The sequence below is a fragment of the Echinops telfairi genome, unplaced genomic scaffold (assembly GCF_000313985.2).
Source record: "Echinops telfairi isolate 266 unplaced genomic scaffold, ASM31398v2 ScPeMD7_12;HRSCAF=54, whole genome shotgun sequence".
NCBI lineage: Eukaryota > Metazoa > Chordata > Mammalia > Afrosoricida > Tenrecidae > Echinops > Echinops telfairi.
The window spans coordinates 6318730-6335615 of record NW_022103909.1 but is presented as its reverse complement, the minus strand read 5'-3'; the positions used below and the strand labels follow the sequence as shown (position 1 = coordinate 6335615).

The following is a 16886-nucleotide window of genomic DNA, read 5'->3' as shown; positions in this document are numbered from 1 at the left end:
AGACTGCGGGCCTGGCTGGCAGGCTCCGGGGCTGGCAGCGAGACAGGCGCAGCGGGCGAAGACTGAGTTCGGGACAGGGCCCGGTGTCCACCCTGGGCCAGGGGAAGCAGCACAGAGTCCCCAGGCCCTCCCCGGGGCAGCCGCCCTGTTAGTCGCTGCTGCTGCTGCTGCTGCTGCTGCTGCTCCCAGAGGAACACCTGAGGGAAAGAGGGGGCGTCAACTGTCGGGACTTCGAGACTCTGCTCCACCGGCCGCTGTCGGCAGTCCCGATAGGCTTTAGGCGGCCTCCTTTTGGGGTGCGATTCCAGGATGGCCGCCCTCCCTCCTTGTTGGACACAGCCTCTGATGCTCTGAGGCCCCTCCCCCTACTAGCCACCAAAGGTCCACTTCACACACCAATCCCCCCAGGTCCCCTGGAACTCCCAGAATCCTTGGGCCTCCAAAGCTGGAGCCCAGGTGAGAGGCCTCATGCCCAGCAGTGGCTCCTGTCCCCAAGGACCACAACTGCCCAAGGGTGCAAGGGTGCCACGGTGAGAGAGCATGATGGGATTGATGGGCTGGAGCCTGGCTTGGCCCACTTGTGCCCCCGCTATCCTCAAAGCATCAAGACTCCTGCCAAGGCATTAAAGCACAGCGGCAGGGTGTGAGCGGTCCGTGAGAGGCCAGCCTCACCGTGGCTTCCCCCGACACTGGCAGCTGCTGGAGCGTGTGAGTATGTGCGCATGGGCCTGCATGGGTGTGGGTGTGTAGTCACAGGTATGTGTGTACACCTTGGTGTGGATGCGGCATGCCAGGATCTGTGTCCTGGAGTTGCCCCCCGCTCCCGCCCCCCCATCCCAGGTCCCCTGTCTTCTGATCATGACACGTGGGCTCGCCCGTCGTACCTGCTGGTGCGGATGAAGGGGAAGGGGGCGTCTGGCCTCCGGCTGCCCTTGGTTGGATTCCCTGTGTTCCAGGCTGTCGCCTCCCACCTGGTCCCCGGCCCCACCATCTGTCTCTAGGTCCTCAGCAGAGGGAATCTGCCGCAGTCGGGGCTTCTCACTCAGCTTGGCCGGCCTCTGGGGAAGGGAGACTCCGGAGTTGAGCAGCCATGCTAGAGTGAGGGCACCGGGCTAGGAGGGGTGATTGGCCTAGGCAGTCACTAGGATTGAAGCCCCTCGGCAGCTTGGGCCCCAGAGGCACATGCTCTCCTCCTCCGGGACCGTGCTCCCCCTTTCTGGTTCAGCTGCCAGGATCCCAGTGAACTCCCTCTCCCTAGCTCCCCTGCCCAGCTCCCCTCCTGCTTTCCCCTCACCTTGATCAGCTGGATGTGAGGTTTGAGCTGCTCCAGGAGGGGCTGCAGGGGGCCCAGCGGTGAGGGGGCGGTGGTGCTGGGGGGCAGGGGTTCTGAGCGGGTCCGGCTCAGTGGCCAGTGGAGGCCTGACCCAGAGAGCCGCTCGGTGGTCAGTAAGGACTGGGCCACGTGGAAGGGCAGGGGCCCAAACCCGGGCACTGGAAAGAACGGGGTGGGGCATAAGGAAGGGACCCTCCAGGGCAATGAAAGCAGCAAGGGCATGGGGACGGCAGGGGGGACGGGTGAGACAACACAGGAGGGCAGGCAGTGGGGTGCAGGGAGGGGCCCAGCCCCCGATCAGGGAGCAAGGGGACTCACCAGTCAGCAGCTGGGCGTTGGAGACAGAGGGGTCCAAGAGGAGAATGGGCTGTAGGCGCGACGGCAAGGTGCCCCCAACTTCGGGCTCCAGACCAGAGGGAAGAAAGAGGGGAGTATGGGGGCTCCCTAGGACCGGCCCCCTAGGTCCCAGGGTTGGATGAGTCCTGCGATCTGCATCCGCCTGGGGGAGAGGGGAGGTGTGGTCACAGGCGGGTGCAGTGCAGAAGGCACAGGAGCAGGGAAGGTGAGTAGAGGAAGGTGGTAGGGAAGGAAGGTAGTTGTGGGGGGGCAGGGGGGGGGGCAAAGCTGCGGGAGCCTGGAGTCGGGGAGGGGCGCCCCCGGCCACTCACCCTGGCAGGGGCGGGCAGCCCCAGAGTGATTGCGGGCAGCAAGGACACCGTCGGCAAGGCGAACGGAGCCAAAGAGGTCTCCTGCAGCCGCAGCCTCTGGCCCAAGAGCGCCTGCCGTGGGGAGCAGGGTGAGGGGTCACCGCTCCCAGACCGCTGCCCCTGGGCAGGCTGGCCCCAGAAGCTTCAGGGGCTCCAGTGGGGGTCTGTGAAGCAGCGCTGGGCTTCAGACCCACCCGGAGAGCCCAAACTCAGCCAGGCCTTACCTCGGGGCCCAGGATGGCACTGGGGCCGTGTTCGCTGTCGTTGGGCGAGCTGCACCCTGACGCGGGCGTGCTGCAGCTGCTAGGGGAGGAGTCTGGGGGGAGGCGAGGGGGCGTGCGGTCAGATGCCAGGGGTGGATAAGCAGGCGGGCAGAACCAGCCCCCTGCCCTCATAGGTGGCCCTTGCTTCCTGCATTCTTCTCAGAAGGACGCCTTTGCCCGACATCTGTCAGGAGCGTCGGCCCTAGCTCTGGGCCCTTGCGGGGGACCTTGGTATAACCACCAACGGGGCGCTGAGGCTCCAAGGCCAGGGGGCAAGGATGACCCAAAGGGGCAAAACCAGCCAACTTTGAGGCCATCACCCCAGCCCAAACTGCGGGCCCTCACCCCCAAGGGTCTCTGCTGGCCTCCTTCGCAGACTGGGCGGAGCGCTCTCCTTCCGCAGGAGCGGGTTCTTCCTCCGCTCCAGGGACTTCTTGGGCTTGTAGCGCAGCTTCAGATTGGGCTCAGAGACTGCGGGGGCGAGGGCAACAGCATTACGCCGGCCCCACCCCCTCCCTTCTGCCTCCCCACCCCACTCTCCACTGCTGCCCCGGCCCAGTGTGTCCTGCTCACCTGTCTTACGCAGGGGGAAGTGCTCTGGGGGGTCACTGGGCAGGCTGGGAACGGGAGGCAGAAAGCCGCTGAGCATGGTGCGGGTGGCCCCATCAGGCTCCAAGGACTCCAGCGTTCTGTGGAGGAAGTGCCCAGGCTGCTCCATTGGGGGGTGGGGGCACCACCTCCGTCCCCTGTGCAGGTGCCCTCTGAGCCATGGCACCCATTCCGCACCGGGGCACCCTCCCTGAGCCCGGCCCCACCCGGGGCCCTCATGCTTCTTGGTCTGTGCCCTGGTCAGTGGAGGATGCGGCCAGCAGGGCTGGACAGGGGCGGGCTCCTCCTGGCAGCTCAGTAAGCAGATCTGAGCCTAGAGGCCGGGGAGCGCCAGGAGGGACTGGGCTCACCTCCCTCTCAGAGGTAGGAACCTGCTCAGGGAGCCAGCTGGGCCGTGGTTTTGTTTAGGGGAAGGTGTAAGGAGAGAAGGGAGTGAGTGAGGACTTGGTAGGACCCCACACGTGCAGGCAGGAAGGCCTCGAGGAGATTGGAGATGCGGGGGAGGTTGGTGTCAGTTGGATGTCAGTTTGGGGGACAAGCATGTGGGGAGCCCACAAGGGGGGTGAGTGAGGGGTACGGGCTCCCAGGAGGAATGGGCAGGGTGGGCGCAGGAGGAGCTGGAGGCGGGTGGTGGGTACCTGTACGGAATGCTAGGGCTACTGGGGTGCACGGTTCTCTCTAGGGCTGCCTGCTGCTTCTTGAGAATCACTTCGGCCAGTTTCTGCTTCACCACACTGCTGGCTATGGCACCTGCCGGGGAGGGGAGCAGAAGCCCCAGCAGGCCAGAGTGGGCGGACAGCTGGTGCCCTGGCACATACTGTGCCCATCGCCCTGTCCATACCCCAGGACGAGGTGTCCCGAGGCCTCCACTGTGCTACCCTCCCACAAAGTTCACTCCCACGTTCACAAGCAGAGCTAGGCAGGCACAGAGAGAGGGCGGGCTGGGCTGGTAGTCGGTGTGCGGGGACACTGCAACCCTGCGCCCACTGTGCACACACACACACACACACACACACACACACAGCCGTGGTCCTTACTCCGCTTGCTCTTGTCTTTATTGAGAAGCTGTCGCAGTTCCTGCTCCTGCTGCCCCACCTGCAGCTCGGGCATCTGTGTATCCATGGAGAGCTGTAGGCAGAGCCGGCATTCCCGGACAGGGCAAGGAGTTGAGGGGCTGGGACCAGGGACTGGGGAAGGCTGCAGGGAGAGGCCAGTGGGGCAGGGTGTCTCTTTACCCTCAGGGGTGCCACAGCACGCTGCTGCTGCTGCTGCAGGCCAGCGAGGAAGAGGTGCTGGTGCAGGCGTTGGGAGTGCTGTAGGGCCAGCAGGGTGGGCTCTGGAGCAGGCTCCACGGGGGGTCGCTGGCCCACCCGCAGATCCATGGGCTGGGGCTGAGGGCCTGGCGTGTCTGCACTGGAAATGAGGTGGCCTGCGGACAGACACAGAAAGAAAGAGGGCAGGTCGGTCTGTGCACAGGGCACCTGGTTACAGTAGCCTGAGCAGCCCCACCTCCTGGTGGAGCCTTTCCTTGATTGAATCCTGCAAGGGAGGTATCCAAGATCCACTTTCCTCATGAGACAGGAGCTCCTGTGGCTGGCACACACAGCTGCAGTCATTCGCAGGCGGGGTTTCACATGCACTCTCCAGACTCCAAAACAGTGCTTCCCACAAAGTCGGTTGCTTTTCAGGGCTGGGGCGGGGGCGCTTCACCTCGCGGAGGGAGTCAGCGGTGGGCTGCAGCCTTCCCGTGTTTGCTCTGCACCCCCTGTTGCCCTTGCTCTCACGGCTCCTTCTCAACCCCCATTGGCCCCTCTCAGAGGGCACATGCTCTCAGACACGATTCTGGAGCAATGGGATGAAGAGGTGATGCCTTACACCGATCGCCACCTGGCCAGAGCCCTGGGCCTGCCGAGCCTCATTTGCAGCTCATTGGGCCGGCGCAGGTACGGAGCCTGCTCCCAGGGGCCCTTCTTGCCAGCCCTGGGCCCAGCATGGAGAGGACGGCAAGCTCCACTGCCCCTCAAGTGTCCTCAGGACCCACACCAGGCACACCCTGCCAAGGCTGTGGGCACAGGGACAATTTATAACTGTCTGCCTGAGCAGGTTCTCTGCCTGTGCACTCCGTGGGGCCAGGCGAGGCCGAGCAGCCAGCAACTAAAGAGACATTCAGAGGTGAGGCTGCTGCCAGGCAGGAAAGGTCCTAGGCACGGGGCAGGTGAGGGTGGGAGCAGGCTGCCCTCTGACAGAGAGGGCCTGAGAGAAGTGACCCCTCCAGCTCGTCCAAAGATGGACATCCCACAACAGGGCAGCCATAGGCTGTCCTTGGGGCCTGGTCAAAAGGTTCAGCGCCACTGCTTGGGCCTCACTGCCCATTGCAAATCACAGCCTTAACAGCTGCGGTATCTGTGCGCGCGTGTCTCTAAGTCTTTCCCAAATTGCCCTGGGAGCTAGAGATGCCTATTCTGTTATCCCAACCGAGGAAACTGAGGTTCAGAGGGGATGGGCCCGTCTGAGGCAACCCAGCTAGGCAGGAGCACGGATTCCAGCCATGCCAACCCTCTCAGGTCCATGGACCTTCAGGAAGTTGCCTCTGCTTGGGGGAGCTTCACACCCCGGGCAAGGGAGAAGGGCCTGCATCAGCTTCTCTCCCTTTGGCGTGTTCTGGCTGAGAGACAGTCACGAGGGAACAGCCAAGCAAGGGCATGCCTGTCACGACGCTCCAGATACCAGAGATTGGAGGTGAGGGCACGGCTCTGTGTCCCCTAACAGAGAGAGCCAGCAGGCAGTGCCTGGCTGCAGTACCCCCAACCTTGTGTGTGCGTTCACGTGGGGGAATCCAGACGATCACTCCCCTCAGTGTGGGCCTCGGGCACCCACATAACCTTGCCACTGGTTCCAGCGTCCTGAGGGGGCTCCCTGCTAACGTGACCCACCCTCGTTCTCGGCACGGGTCAGCCTCCAGAGAAGCTGCAGCGGCAGGCAGGGCTCTGCCTGGAAGCCTGGGAACACGTCTCAGGCCTCCACAATTGGCTCCTAGCCTGGTTTCTCTCCACATGATCTCCTACATCTGGACCTGGGTGCTCCACCTCAGCCACGAGCTGACATGGGCCCATGGACTGTCTGCCCTCTGAACTAGGGTCACCCTGCCCACAGCCCCCCACTTTTGGGAAGCCAGCAGCTCCCAGTACTTCCCTGGGCAGCCTCGCAGCAGAGGAGATCCAGGCCAGCAGTGGGAGACGGTGAGGCAGGGTGTGCGCCAAGGGGAGGGGATCCTCACCCACCCAAGCACCATGGGGCGATTTCCAAGCCGCGGGCCCTCCAGGGCCACCTTACAGGCCTGCTGTGGGCATGGATGAGTCAACACACAAGACCATGCCTGGCCCAGTGCCTGAGGTGAGGCAGAGGTCTGGGTGTATATAAATATCAGCTCCCGACTCCCCTTCCTGTTTTAGTACACCCAGCGGGGGCCAGAATGCCCTGTCTTTCCCTTTCCTGTGTGTTGTTGCCCGGCACAGGGACCAGCCTGGGTCCAGAGTGGCCTCTCTTGTCCCCACTCCTCACCCCTTCTCCTGAGACCACAGCTTCCCAACCCTCCAGCTGACCAGCTCGCCACCCTGCCTCGCCAACCCCTGAGGGCCCCGTCGTGCCTGCCTCCTGCCCATCTCTCAGTCCTCCTCCACAGCCTCCCTCAGGCCCCGCTCTTACCTGCACCAGGCGGTCTGGCAGAGTGGGTGCCCGGGCTCACCTGGGTCCCATCTGTAGAGAGAGGAGAGATGGAGTGAAGGGCCTGCAGCGCGGGAGGAGGGGCAGGAGGTAGGAGACAGGATCAACCCAGGCTCCTCTTCAGCGTGAGCCCCTAAAGTAGGAGGTGGCGTTGATGGACAGCAGGGCGTAGAGATAGGAGTAGCACCAAGGCTAGGGGCCCTGGTGTCGTAGTGGTTACCTATCGGGCTCAATTCAAAAGGTCAGCAGTTCTAAACGACAGAGAAAGGAGGGTCTTCTATCCCCGTAAACGCTTACAGTTATAGTCTGGGAAAACTCACGGGGCAGCTCTACCCTGTCCTACAGGGTCGCTCTGAGTCGTCCGTCGTTGGCAGTAAGGTTTTTATTGTTTTCTGGTCTACCAGACGCTAACTGAAAGAGTGGACACCACCCCGGCCCCTGCATTCCTTCTCCAACTCACCCCCCATGTAGACTTAGAGGGGTTCCCAGCTCCCCCCTCCTTCTCCGACCTGCTGAGACTCAGCTATGGCACTCTGTTGGAGTGCAGCCCACAGAAGGAAGCCACAGTGGTCCTCGTTCACCTGAACCATGCCCTCACTGTGGCCCCCAGTCTCCCCTGGGCAGGCATGCAGGCTCCCATGGGTGGGATTTCGGAGTGGAGGGTGGGTAGGGGGTGCGGAGGGGAGGGCAGAGCTGGGAGAGTGCGCTGGTAAGGCTGCACTACAAATGCTGGGAAGGAGAAGCCTGCAGAAGGGGGCGTTCCACAGGTGGGCAGAGGAAGGAGACCAGGAGAGGCTCCCTCAGGATTTGGGCGGCCTTGAGGTGGCCTCTGATCCTGATCCGGCGGGCACTGTGAAGCGGCCATATGAACCACAGCCTGAAAATGCTGTAGCGAGGGCCTGGGACGTTGTCGGGGGTAAAGGATGGATCCCTAGCATTTACTGCTCCTGGCTTTCGGGGACCATTCCCTTCTCTGTTACACCGGGAGAGCCGGTCCGCTGTCCTAATCACCACTTTAACTATAAAAAGAGAAACACTGAAAGGCAGTTCACGATTTCAATATCGGATCAGAACACCACGATTGCACAGAGGAATGATTTTTAAAAAATGAAAGAGTAAGGAAGGTAAACTTGTGATCTCCACATTTGGGGGTGCTGCCCAGCCGCCGACCATAGAGAGAACCTTGACTACAAGTGCCATTAGAACAACCGGTTCGCCGAACTCAACCAAACATCAGGGACTGGTTCTCCGGAAACATTGTGGACTGGCTGAATCCCACCCCGGGGCCCTTCCAGCCGGCATCCCTTCTGAGATGTAGCATCAGTTCTGGCCTCGCTGCCAGAAGCCCATCTGGGAGGGCGTGCCCTGCCCCGCTGATGGGCAGAATCGAACACACAAACACCAAGCGCAGTGCCATCGAGTCAAGGCCGACTCATGGCGACCCTGGGGTTTTTCTGAGACGGTGACTGCTGATCTCCACCCGACTGGAGCGTGAGAACCAAGCCATCGCTCTTTGTTTCCTGGGGGGGCGGGGTACGGTCTGCTGAAAGAACACCCACCTCCCTCTCCGCCATTCCCATGTGTGCAAGAGCCATCTCAGGAACAGAGACCACGCCCATCAGAAGAGACGCCCTTGGTGGAGCAAATTGAGACCCCGGTCTGAAGTGCTGAAGGCCGGAACTGGAGGCCCAGAGGCCGAGGCACACAGACCACAGCACAGAGGCCCAAGGCCCGGGCAAGGAGACTGAGAGACGTAGCAGAGTAGCCGAGCCAGCCGGGACATCGGGACTAGGAGGCAGAGCGGCGGCCTGGCCCACAGACCCCGAGGCTGTGGAGCGGTGTTGCTGTGGACCAATGAATGTCCCCTTTCTGTTTACTCATGCTGGCTTGTGGTCACCTGTTATCTTCCCTAATAACCCCCATACGTGTCTGCGAGTTCTGTACAGCAGCCGCTGCAATGATTTCTGGAGCCCAGAGTGTCAGGGAAGGGATGGTGGGTATCAGAAGAGGGTGGGGCCACGCCGGACCCCTGCCTCGTGGCCGTCGGGGAAGCTGGCCAGGTCAGATCCGCCCTCCCCTTCCAGCCATTTGTGCAGACCCTCTTTCCCTCCTGCCCCCTCCTGGGTCCTGCTGCCTCCACCGCCACCTCCCTCAGCCTTTTCTCAGCTTTCAACTTGGACGTGGCCACCTGGCTCAGGCTCCTGAGCCCCGAACCCTCCCACTCCAGCTCCGAGCTTGGTTGGCAGCAGTGACCCTGGGGGTCCCACGGGTGAATCCCGAGGTCTTCTGCCCAAGATGGGTCCCATGCCCCTCCTGGTGCACCCTCAGCTCAGGGTTAGGTCGGGAGACGGCGGCGGCGGGAGATCAGGGAGGGCATGTGGCGCACACACTTGGGACATTTTCTGGAGGCTAACTGCTGGGTGCTGGTGGCCAAGGGCTCGGTTTCAGGGACAGGCACACTTCCCTTTCCAGAAGGTGAGAAAGGAGAACTTCCTGCAGGCAGGGAGGCAACTCTAGGCCCAGGCAGACTGTTGAGACACCCTGGTGGCACATGCTTCAAGGACACAGCTCAGCAGGGAAATGCTACTCCACCCATTCAAATTCGGCTCACCTGTGGGTCCAGCCCCAGCCGACCTCCTGGGGAAGCTCTCCCAGGCCTCTCCTAGCAGCACCTACTGCGTACAACATCTCAACACGTCACCCATCAGGTCTCTGGGGTGTCATTTGTCAGTCCCGCCCCCCTCTAGGGGACACCTCGTTGGGCACGCAGTAAGCAACTGGCAGGTGGAGCACAGGGCCTGGCCACCAGCCTAGGACACAGAATGGCCTTTCCGTTGGCCCTTGTTAGAGATCTTGCTGGAGACAGACTCTTCTCCCCAGGGCACGGTGAAGCAGCAATCCCCCCAGTAGGGCTCTCATGAGGCTTCCTCTTTCTTCTGCAAGACCCACTCCATCCCCTAGGAATGCTCAGTCCCTGGACGGGATTCCAGGGCCCCATCCCAGCCCGGACCCTCTGCCTGCTGGGACCAGCAGCCTTCACACTTGGAAGAAGAGCCGGTCCTCTGCACCCCCGGCTGCCCTCATAGCCGGGTTCTCAGACACTGGGAAAAGAAGGAACACCCTTGAACTTCAGTGTTTATTACCAGGCTGAGAAGGGATACTTGGGTCTGCAATATAAACTCCGCTCAGAAACGCTGGGTGAGCGCGTGTGTGCGCGTGTGTGCGCATGTGTGTGCATGTGCGGGTGTGTCTGCTGCCAACTGGGGCTGTCTTCCAAAAGCAATTCCTGGAAGAAGTTCTGCAAACAGCCCTCCCCCCCACCCCTCCAGCCCTCACACTGCTGAGAGCCCTTGAGTTCCTAAGCGCCCCAAGCGGCAGAGATGAGACCTGGCGACCAGCTCTCCGCGTGTCCCAGAGAAGGACAAGAAGTCCCAGCAAGGGCACATCTCGGACATGCTGCACCCCAGCTCCAGCTGAGTTTAGGGGCACTCTGCTCCATTGCCCCTCATAGAGGGGTGAGACTGCTTCCTTGGTGCCAGAGTGAAACAAAGAGAGAGACGGGCAACCAGACCCAGTGGGTGGAGGACCCTGCCTCGCTGCCTTCCCAGGACATGTCCACGTTGCCCGCAGTCTCGGCTCTCAATCGCTGACTGCGCAGACTGTCCCGGAACCTGGGGAGCTGCAAGTTGCCCATTAACTCCCGACCCAAGAAGTCCCACAGGCTGCCGTTGTCCTGGAAGCGAGGGTGCAGTGCACAGAGAACACTGACTTTGAGGTCGGGTGGACAGACGTTCAAACCCCGACCCTATCCGTCGGGGACTGGCAGGGACAGACAGAAACAGCATGTAACGGAGGGACTGCCTCATCTGTCACAAGGGGACAAGGATCTCTACAGAGTTCCTGGGAGCAGGGCTGTGTGCGAAGCACCCCGTGCACAGTAGGTGCGCCCTCCACTGCAGCGGCTGTTCCTGCCGCCTCCGTGGTACAAGCAGGCCAGCGTCCCCTCCCAGACAGCCAGTGCGTCACCCCTCCTCCTCTCCCAGTCCACTTTCTCCCAGGTATACCCCTACCCGCCTCTCCCAACGACCATCTTTTCTCTTTCTCTTCCATCTGAATGTTTGTACAGAAACCCACAGGGGCAGTTCCACAGGGTCCTGTGGGGTCCAGAGGAGCCAGAATCCCCCCTACCCCACCCCAACGGCAGTGCATTTTGGTTTTCGAGTTTGATAAGATGCAGTGTGCCGTGGCGGTGGGGGTTGTGTTAACTGTCTTCCAGGTGTTCACTCACTTTCCCCTCATGACAACCCTCTGAATCCGTTATTATTTCTATCCCTGTTATATAGAGGAGTAGACTGAGGCCCGGCAGTCCGAAACGACTTGTCTGAGGTCACGTGACATGGAAGTAGCTGAGCTGGGTGTTGTGCCCCCAGGCCCACCCTGCTGTGCCCCCCAGCACTTCCACTCACTGTGGGCCTGTGGTGGGTCCAGGGGCAAGATGCTAAAGCAAGCCCACAGCCCCACAGAGGCCCATGCCAGAGGCAAACCGTAGCCCTGCTGCAGGTGAGGGAGCAGAAGCCGCCTGCGTCTGCCTGGAGCCCTGGTGAAACCAGCAGGGAAGCCTCCCTTCTCTCTCAGAGAGCTGGCTTGGCGGCAGCAGCAGGCCTGGAAGTCCTGCTTCGCGCAGAACAAGGGGGTGCTTGCTCATTTGGGGGGTCTTAGGTGCGTGAGCTCCATTTTCTCACTCTCAGGTGCCCTACCGTATCCCTTCTCGGTAGGCTCCCCAAGCCCCCCTGAGGCTCTCTCATTCCAAGCCGCAGGGGTTCTCCCTTGCAGGCAGGCCTCAGGACCTGTCGGCCAGGCAGAGGCCCACGGCTGGTCCCAGGCCAGGGGACAGCACCAGCTCTGTGCACCAGACAGGAGACTGGATGGATGTGTGGCCACAAACTGCCCCACCCCACCCCCACCCACCTCCACTGTGAGCCTGCCCTGCTCCCTACCACCTCTGGGTGGCTGCCCCTCCCCACACCATGATGGCTATTTTTAGCTCTTGACACCTGGGTATTTTGCAGCCGCAGGATGTCCGGTTTGGAGTCTCTTTCTGGGAATCCCACATGCGGCTGCTGTAAACAGCCCCACGCAGTGGTGGCCGGAGCTGGGCGCCGGTGCCCGCCTTCCTCCCCCCACCCCACCCCCTTGTGCTGTGTGAGATGAATCAAACAGGAAGCAGACGTAACCATGGCAGCGGTGGCTCGAGCTCCCTGGGGGTGGGAAAGCGTCCTCTCTGGCTCCATGCCCCTACCACCTCACGCCCTCTTCCCACCCTGGGACCTGTCCTCACAGACTGCATCCTGAGACAGGGGGCACTGGGGTCATTCCGAGTTGCTTACGGCTGTGTGTTCCGGCTCTGGAGAGCCTAACCTCTGAAGGGAAAACCAGAAAGGCTCTCTCCAAGCCCTGGCGGCCTCATGGGGCCACCAAGATCACCACTCAGTAACCCCCCTCCACCCCTCTTTTGTGATGAGGGAGCCATCCCTGCTCCTTCTAGAGGGTGGCAGGCTGAGAGGGCCTGCATCTACTTCCTGTCACCCACGGAGGTCTCTTCACAGCCGCCCCCCCTCCCTGCACTGCCCTGTCCCCTCAGGGAATTCCAGCGCTGGCAGGCTCCCCTAGACACCCCCCCCACCCCCCAACCCCCCCCACCCCTGTCTAGCCTGTCCAGGGAGGGATTCCTTGGGTCCCGAAAGCCTCCAGAAGCAGAAATTCCCTTCTCATCCTCACTCCCCTGCGTAGGCATCTCCAGTCCCTGAGAGAGGAAGTTCACCATGATGTCTCCCCTCCATCTTTCCTATCATCAGCAAAATAGCCCGAGTAATCAACCAACATCCCACGGCTCATCTGACAGGTGTAAATGATGTAAACGCATTTCGGTTCTGTTGGCTTCGGCCTCATCTCTCCCCCTCTGGCACTCTGCTCAGGCCTGCTCCTCCCTCCAAGCAGCCAGCTGCTCTCTCGGGGGCCAGCGCTGGCCCCAACAGGAGGCCTGGCCACCCCTCCGAACGGCTCCTCTCTGGGCTGCACTTTCACGCTCACCCACCCATCAGCTCCAGAGCTCTCCTGGGCCAGCCGGGGCCTCCCTGCGGCATACCCTATGCCTGCTTGCCCACCAGCCCTGCTCCACAGGAGCCTCAAGGTGCTTCTCCCTCAGCACCACTCACCGGCTACCAACTCTGCTCCACCCACTCCTAAGACGGCCAGGAAAGCTTCTGCATCATCATTGCCAGTCATGTCCCGAGAGCTTCCTGGGAGTCCGCAGACAGCCCTGGAGGGTAGGTGCTCATCTTAGCCTCATTCTGCTCGGACGGTGGTCTAACACCCACTCCTCACCAAATAGGCATCAGAGACTTCAAGAAGCTACCAAACTTGATGAGGTCACCCAGATAGATGACAACCGGGCACCGCAGACCCTAAACTCACCGTCGCTCCACGGGGGGTAGGGGTGGGGGTGGGGCAAATGGCCAGCTCAGCCCACCTCCCATTGAGTGACACCGTCTGTCCTGGAGGCTTAGGGCCTGGGCATGTTTCTTGAGAGGGCACGGTACTCGATGCTCCACCCAAACGCATCAACAAGCACCAAAATGCAGGCAAATGTAGTCCTCTCTGCCTCCCCTCTCTCACAGGACTTTTGCTCCAGGGCGGAAAGCTCCCTTTGTTCATGGTACGTTTTCCCTGCCTTTCGAAGGTACACCTTGCCGGTTTCCTGCCCTCCGTTTCCCGCAGGGTGTTCTAACCCGAAGGAACAAGACGAGCAAACCTCCAGTCGCTGTGGAGGGTCAAACGGGGTCCACGAAAGCTCTCTGGAAAGCGTCAAGCCCTGCGTAAAAGGCAGGTTGCATAATCACAGCAAGTCATCCACCTATAGGCCCTTGGGATGAATCCTCTTAGGGGGAGGTGGTCTCTCTCACTCCAGGCCTGGGGGGCGGGGGGCTGGAAGAGGTGCAGGCACCCCGTCTTGCAGAGAGAGTGCCCACCTTCCCAGCAGGCTCCTGACAGAGCAAGACACAGGCAGCCACCAGAGAGGGGACTGGGGAAGGTGGAGGCCCCTGCAGTGAGCCTGTCCTGTCGCAGGGCCTGCGATGGGTCACTCCTTGGGAACCCGGGAGGCTGTGTGGATGTGAATCCAGGAACAGCAACACACTGTGCATGCTGGCGCTCATGGGATGTTAATTAATATTCATGACAGGAGGGATCCCAGAGGGCCTCATCCCAGTGGTGTCCTCAGGACCCCTCTCCTTGGGCCTGTCTGTGTTGGAGGATGGCAGAGCTCTATTGGGAAAATTCTCCAGGTGGAGGATCTCCATTCCCTTGTGGATCCCTTGAGATTTGGCCAACAGGACCTTTTTCCAGATCACAAATCCAAGCGGAGTGCTTACAGCACCTTCGAGAACTTCACCGCCAGAGCGAGGGTTCTAGATACCAATTCAGACAAAACAACCTGAAGAACAATTTCAGGCCGGCCTGGTATCAGAGGAGATGAACGTTTGCGGAAGTGGAAGGTGGAGATCGCTGACTAAAAAGACAGCATACAGATGTGATCTAATTTGGGCAAAAAAGAGCAGCATATTTAAAGGCCTATGCACCCATGCAAAGATATGCGCTGGGGTAATGGGGCCTCGGTCTCTGGTGAGATTGTGAGGTTTTGTTCTGTTTTGCTCCACGTCATTGTCTGATGACCATCTGCGGAGTTACAGAACGTAACACCCACTCCGTAACACCCACTCCTTACTCATCGTCAGGGTGAGGCTCCAATGGCCAGGTCTTCACGCAAAAATCAGTCATGGGAAAACGGAGGATGACCACATCGGATCACAACATGGGAGAATGACGCTGCCATGACATCACTACCAAACCACCGAGAAACCCATCCACGCGGACACAGAACCTCAACTCACACCCAGCATCACCCTGGCCGCACACATCCGCATCCGTCCCTGCCAGATGCTAATATGTCAATGCGCAGGAGGGTCTTTAATACTGTCGTAAATGTCACATAAGGAGATCATCGGTAAAAGAAGGGTGGGTACCCAGGTGGCTCTGGAGGAGCACGCACAGATGCAGAAGTGGCAACAGCCAAGGGAGACCCGGGTTCTGTGAGAACTAGGTCACAGAGCCTTCTTTCACTGATTCTGCGGATTGGAGCCGGTTCTCTGGGACCATGCGCGTCATCCACAGCTCAGCGTCCCCTGCCTCTCCCCAATCACCCAGCAGGCCCAGCACGGGACTGGGCGCCGAGTCAGGAGTTATTCAATACGTGCCTATAAGCTGAATAATAATTGTTTCCTGAAAGCAATGCCTCGTGGCTCTTCTAGGGACGCTGCTGCGGCCGCTGTGCTGGGAATACTCAATATTGCCATCAGTGACCTTTCCATCACTCCTCTGCCTCGTGCTCTTCTTAAGAGCTGCCAAGGAGGGGCCAGCAATAAAGGTCATCCCAGTGGATGCTGGCAAACTACTCCACATCGGGGCCTTCAGGGCCGGCCGCATCCCAGACCCTCTCTAGACTGACGCGGCTGCCCCTCGTCCGTGCCAGCTGGCCTGGAAGGCCTTGGGTCCCTCCTGGCCCTGCCTCACTGGGTGAGGCTGGGGGATGCTGGGAGAAAGAGAGAAGGGGTCCACCCTGGGACTTCTGGCCGCAGACTCCTGTAGTTTGCAGGCCCTTTTGGGTGGAGGAATCTGGAGCCGGGGATTTGGCCTGGTTTCTTCTGTGAACTAGGGCTGGGTTCAGTTTCTGTTCCTTCGTGTCTTCAGCATTCCCTCACCCTGACCTTCAAAAAATGTGCACAATAACAATGATGGAAACTTAGTGCACACTGATGGCATGCCAGGCCTGCCGCTGACTGACACAAGCATGCCCTGAATGTTTATAGCAACTCTACAGGTGAAGGAACGGAGGCACAATTTGCCCAAGGTCACAGCTTCAGGACAAACAGGGATTCTGTAAGATCACTACCCCATTCCTCATCTCCACAAGACTGGGGAGAACTACCTGTGTAGGTTTCCGAGACCGTGTTAAGTCTTTAAAGGAATAGAAAACTGTATCTTTCTTTCACGTAGCAGCGTGTGGCTCTGAAATGCTGACCTTCTGGTTAGCAGCCCACCGTGTACCCCCACTAGGCCAGCAGGGCTGCCTACAATGAGCAAAGGTGGATTTGAGGTGACGATTCACATCTGCAAGGATTTTAGGAGAGGAGCCCTGGTGGCCTAGTGGGTTGCACCTTGGGCTGGACCACTAACTATGTTGGCTGTTCAAACCCACCAGCGGCTCCAAGGGAGAAAGATGAGGCTTTCTGCTCCACAAAGAGCTCATCTCAGACCGAACTTGATACTTGGTCAGCTGACCTCCCTAGTGACCCAAGCTGAATTTGTTCTGGGTGCAAGCAAGTATCTTTTGGGTGTTCTAGTGACAAAAATTTCTTCCCCGGCTTTTGAAAGATGGAGGGTGGTTCTTTCTTGCTTGCTTATTGTTGGCACTTTTATCTTTATACTACTATTGTTTTATCCGTACCATCTCATTTTGTTTTTTTATTTTTACAGTTTACATTGGGTTTCCCAGTTTGCGAAGCACAGAAGGGGTGGATTCACAGAGATAATAACTGATGCAAGGGTTTATAGGGGATGTCGGAATGGGGGTGGGAGATAAGGAGGCTGAGGGGATTTGGGGTATAAATAATAAAGGCAAAAGGAGGGAGGGAGCACTAGAATAGACTGTGATTATGCAACTCATTTTAAAAGCAATTTAATCATGTTTTTTCCCTAAAATTGATTGTGGTAATAACTGTACAGTTCTTGATATGATCGTATGATCGAACTATTGAATTGTGTGATATGCTGATTAGGTGTCAATGAAAATGTTTACAAATCAATTTAAAATTAGCCTGGCAGTCTCGGAAACCCACAGAGGGGTTCTACTGTGTCCTACAGGCTTGTCATGAGGCAGGGTTTGGGTTCGCTGGGAACAGTAAGGCAGCCCAGCTTCTGTGGACATCAATGCCTAGGAAACCCTGCGGGGCAGTTCCACTGCCAAAGCCCCTCAACCCCAGGGGCTTTCGAATCCACGAGGTGTTTACATATGCACATGGGAAGGCACCACTTGAAAGAAAAGCCAGCGTAGAGCCCTGGGCAGGTGCCCCCAAGGTCCCACAGCTATTCGGGTGGGATACCCACACGCCCCGCGCCCCCTTCGCTCGGTTTCAG

General features: G+C 59.7%; 1 protein-coding gene across 1 annotated transcript in view; it reads right to left on the bottom strand.

Moving 5' to 3' along the window:
- HDAC7 (histone deacetylase 7) overlaps positions 1–16886 on the bottom strand; it is a 37143-nt gene that overhangs the window by 13035 nt on the left and 7222 nt on the right. The window contains exons 2-13 of the mRNA XM_045287233.1: positions 6618–6668; positions 4148–4341; positions 3950–4040; positions 3551–3662; positions 2877–2992; positions 2649–2774; positions 2265–2356; positions 2002–2112; positions 1652–1832; positions 1295–1491; positions 885–1058; positions 5–197 (exon numbers count right to left, since the gene is read on the bottom strand). Coding sequence (XP_045143168.1) covers positions 5–197; positions 885–1058; positions 1295–1491; positions 1652–1832; positions 2002–2112; positions 2265–2356; positions 2649–2774; positions 2877–2992; positions 3551–3662; positions 3950–4040; positions 4148–4341; positions 6618–6668 — 1638 coding nt within the window. The remainder of the gene's footprint in view (positions 1–4; positions 198–884; positions 1059–1294; positions 1492–1651; positions 1833–2001; positions 2113–2264; positions 2357–2648; positions 2775–2876; positions 2993–3550; positions 3663–3949; positions 4041–4147; positions 4342–6617; positions 6669–16886) is intronic.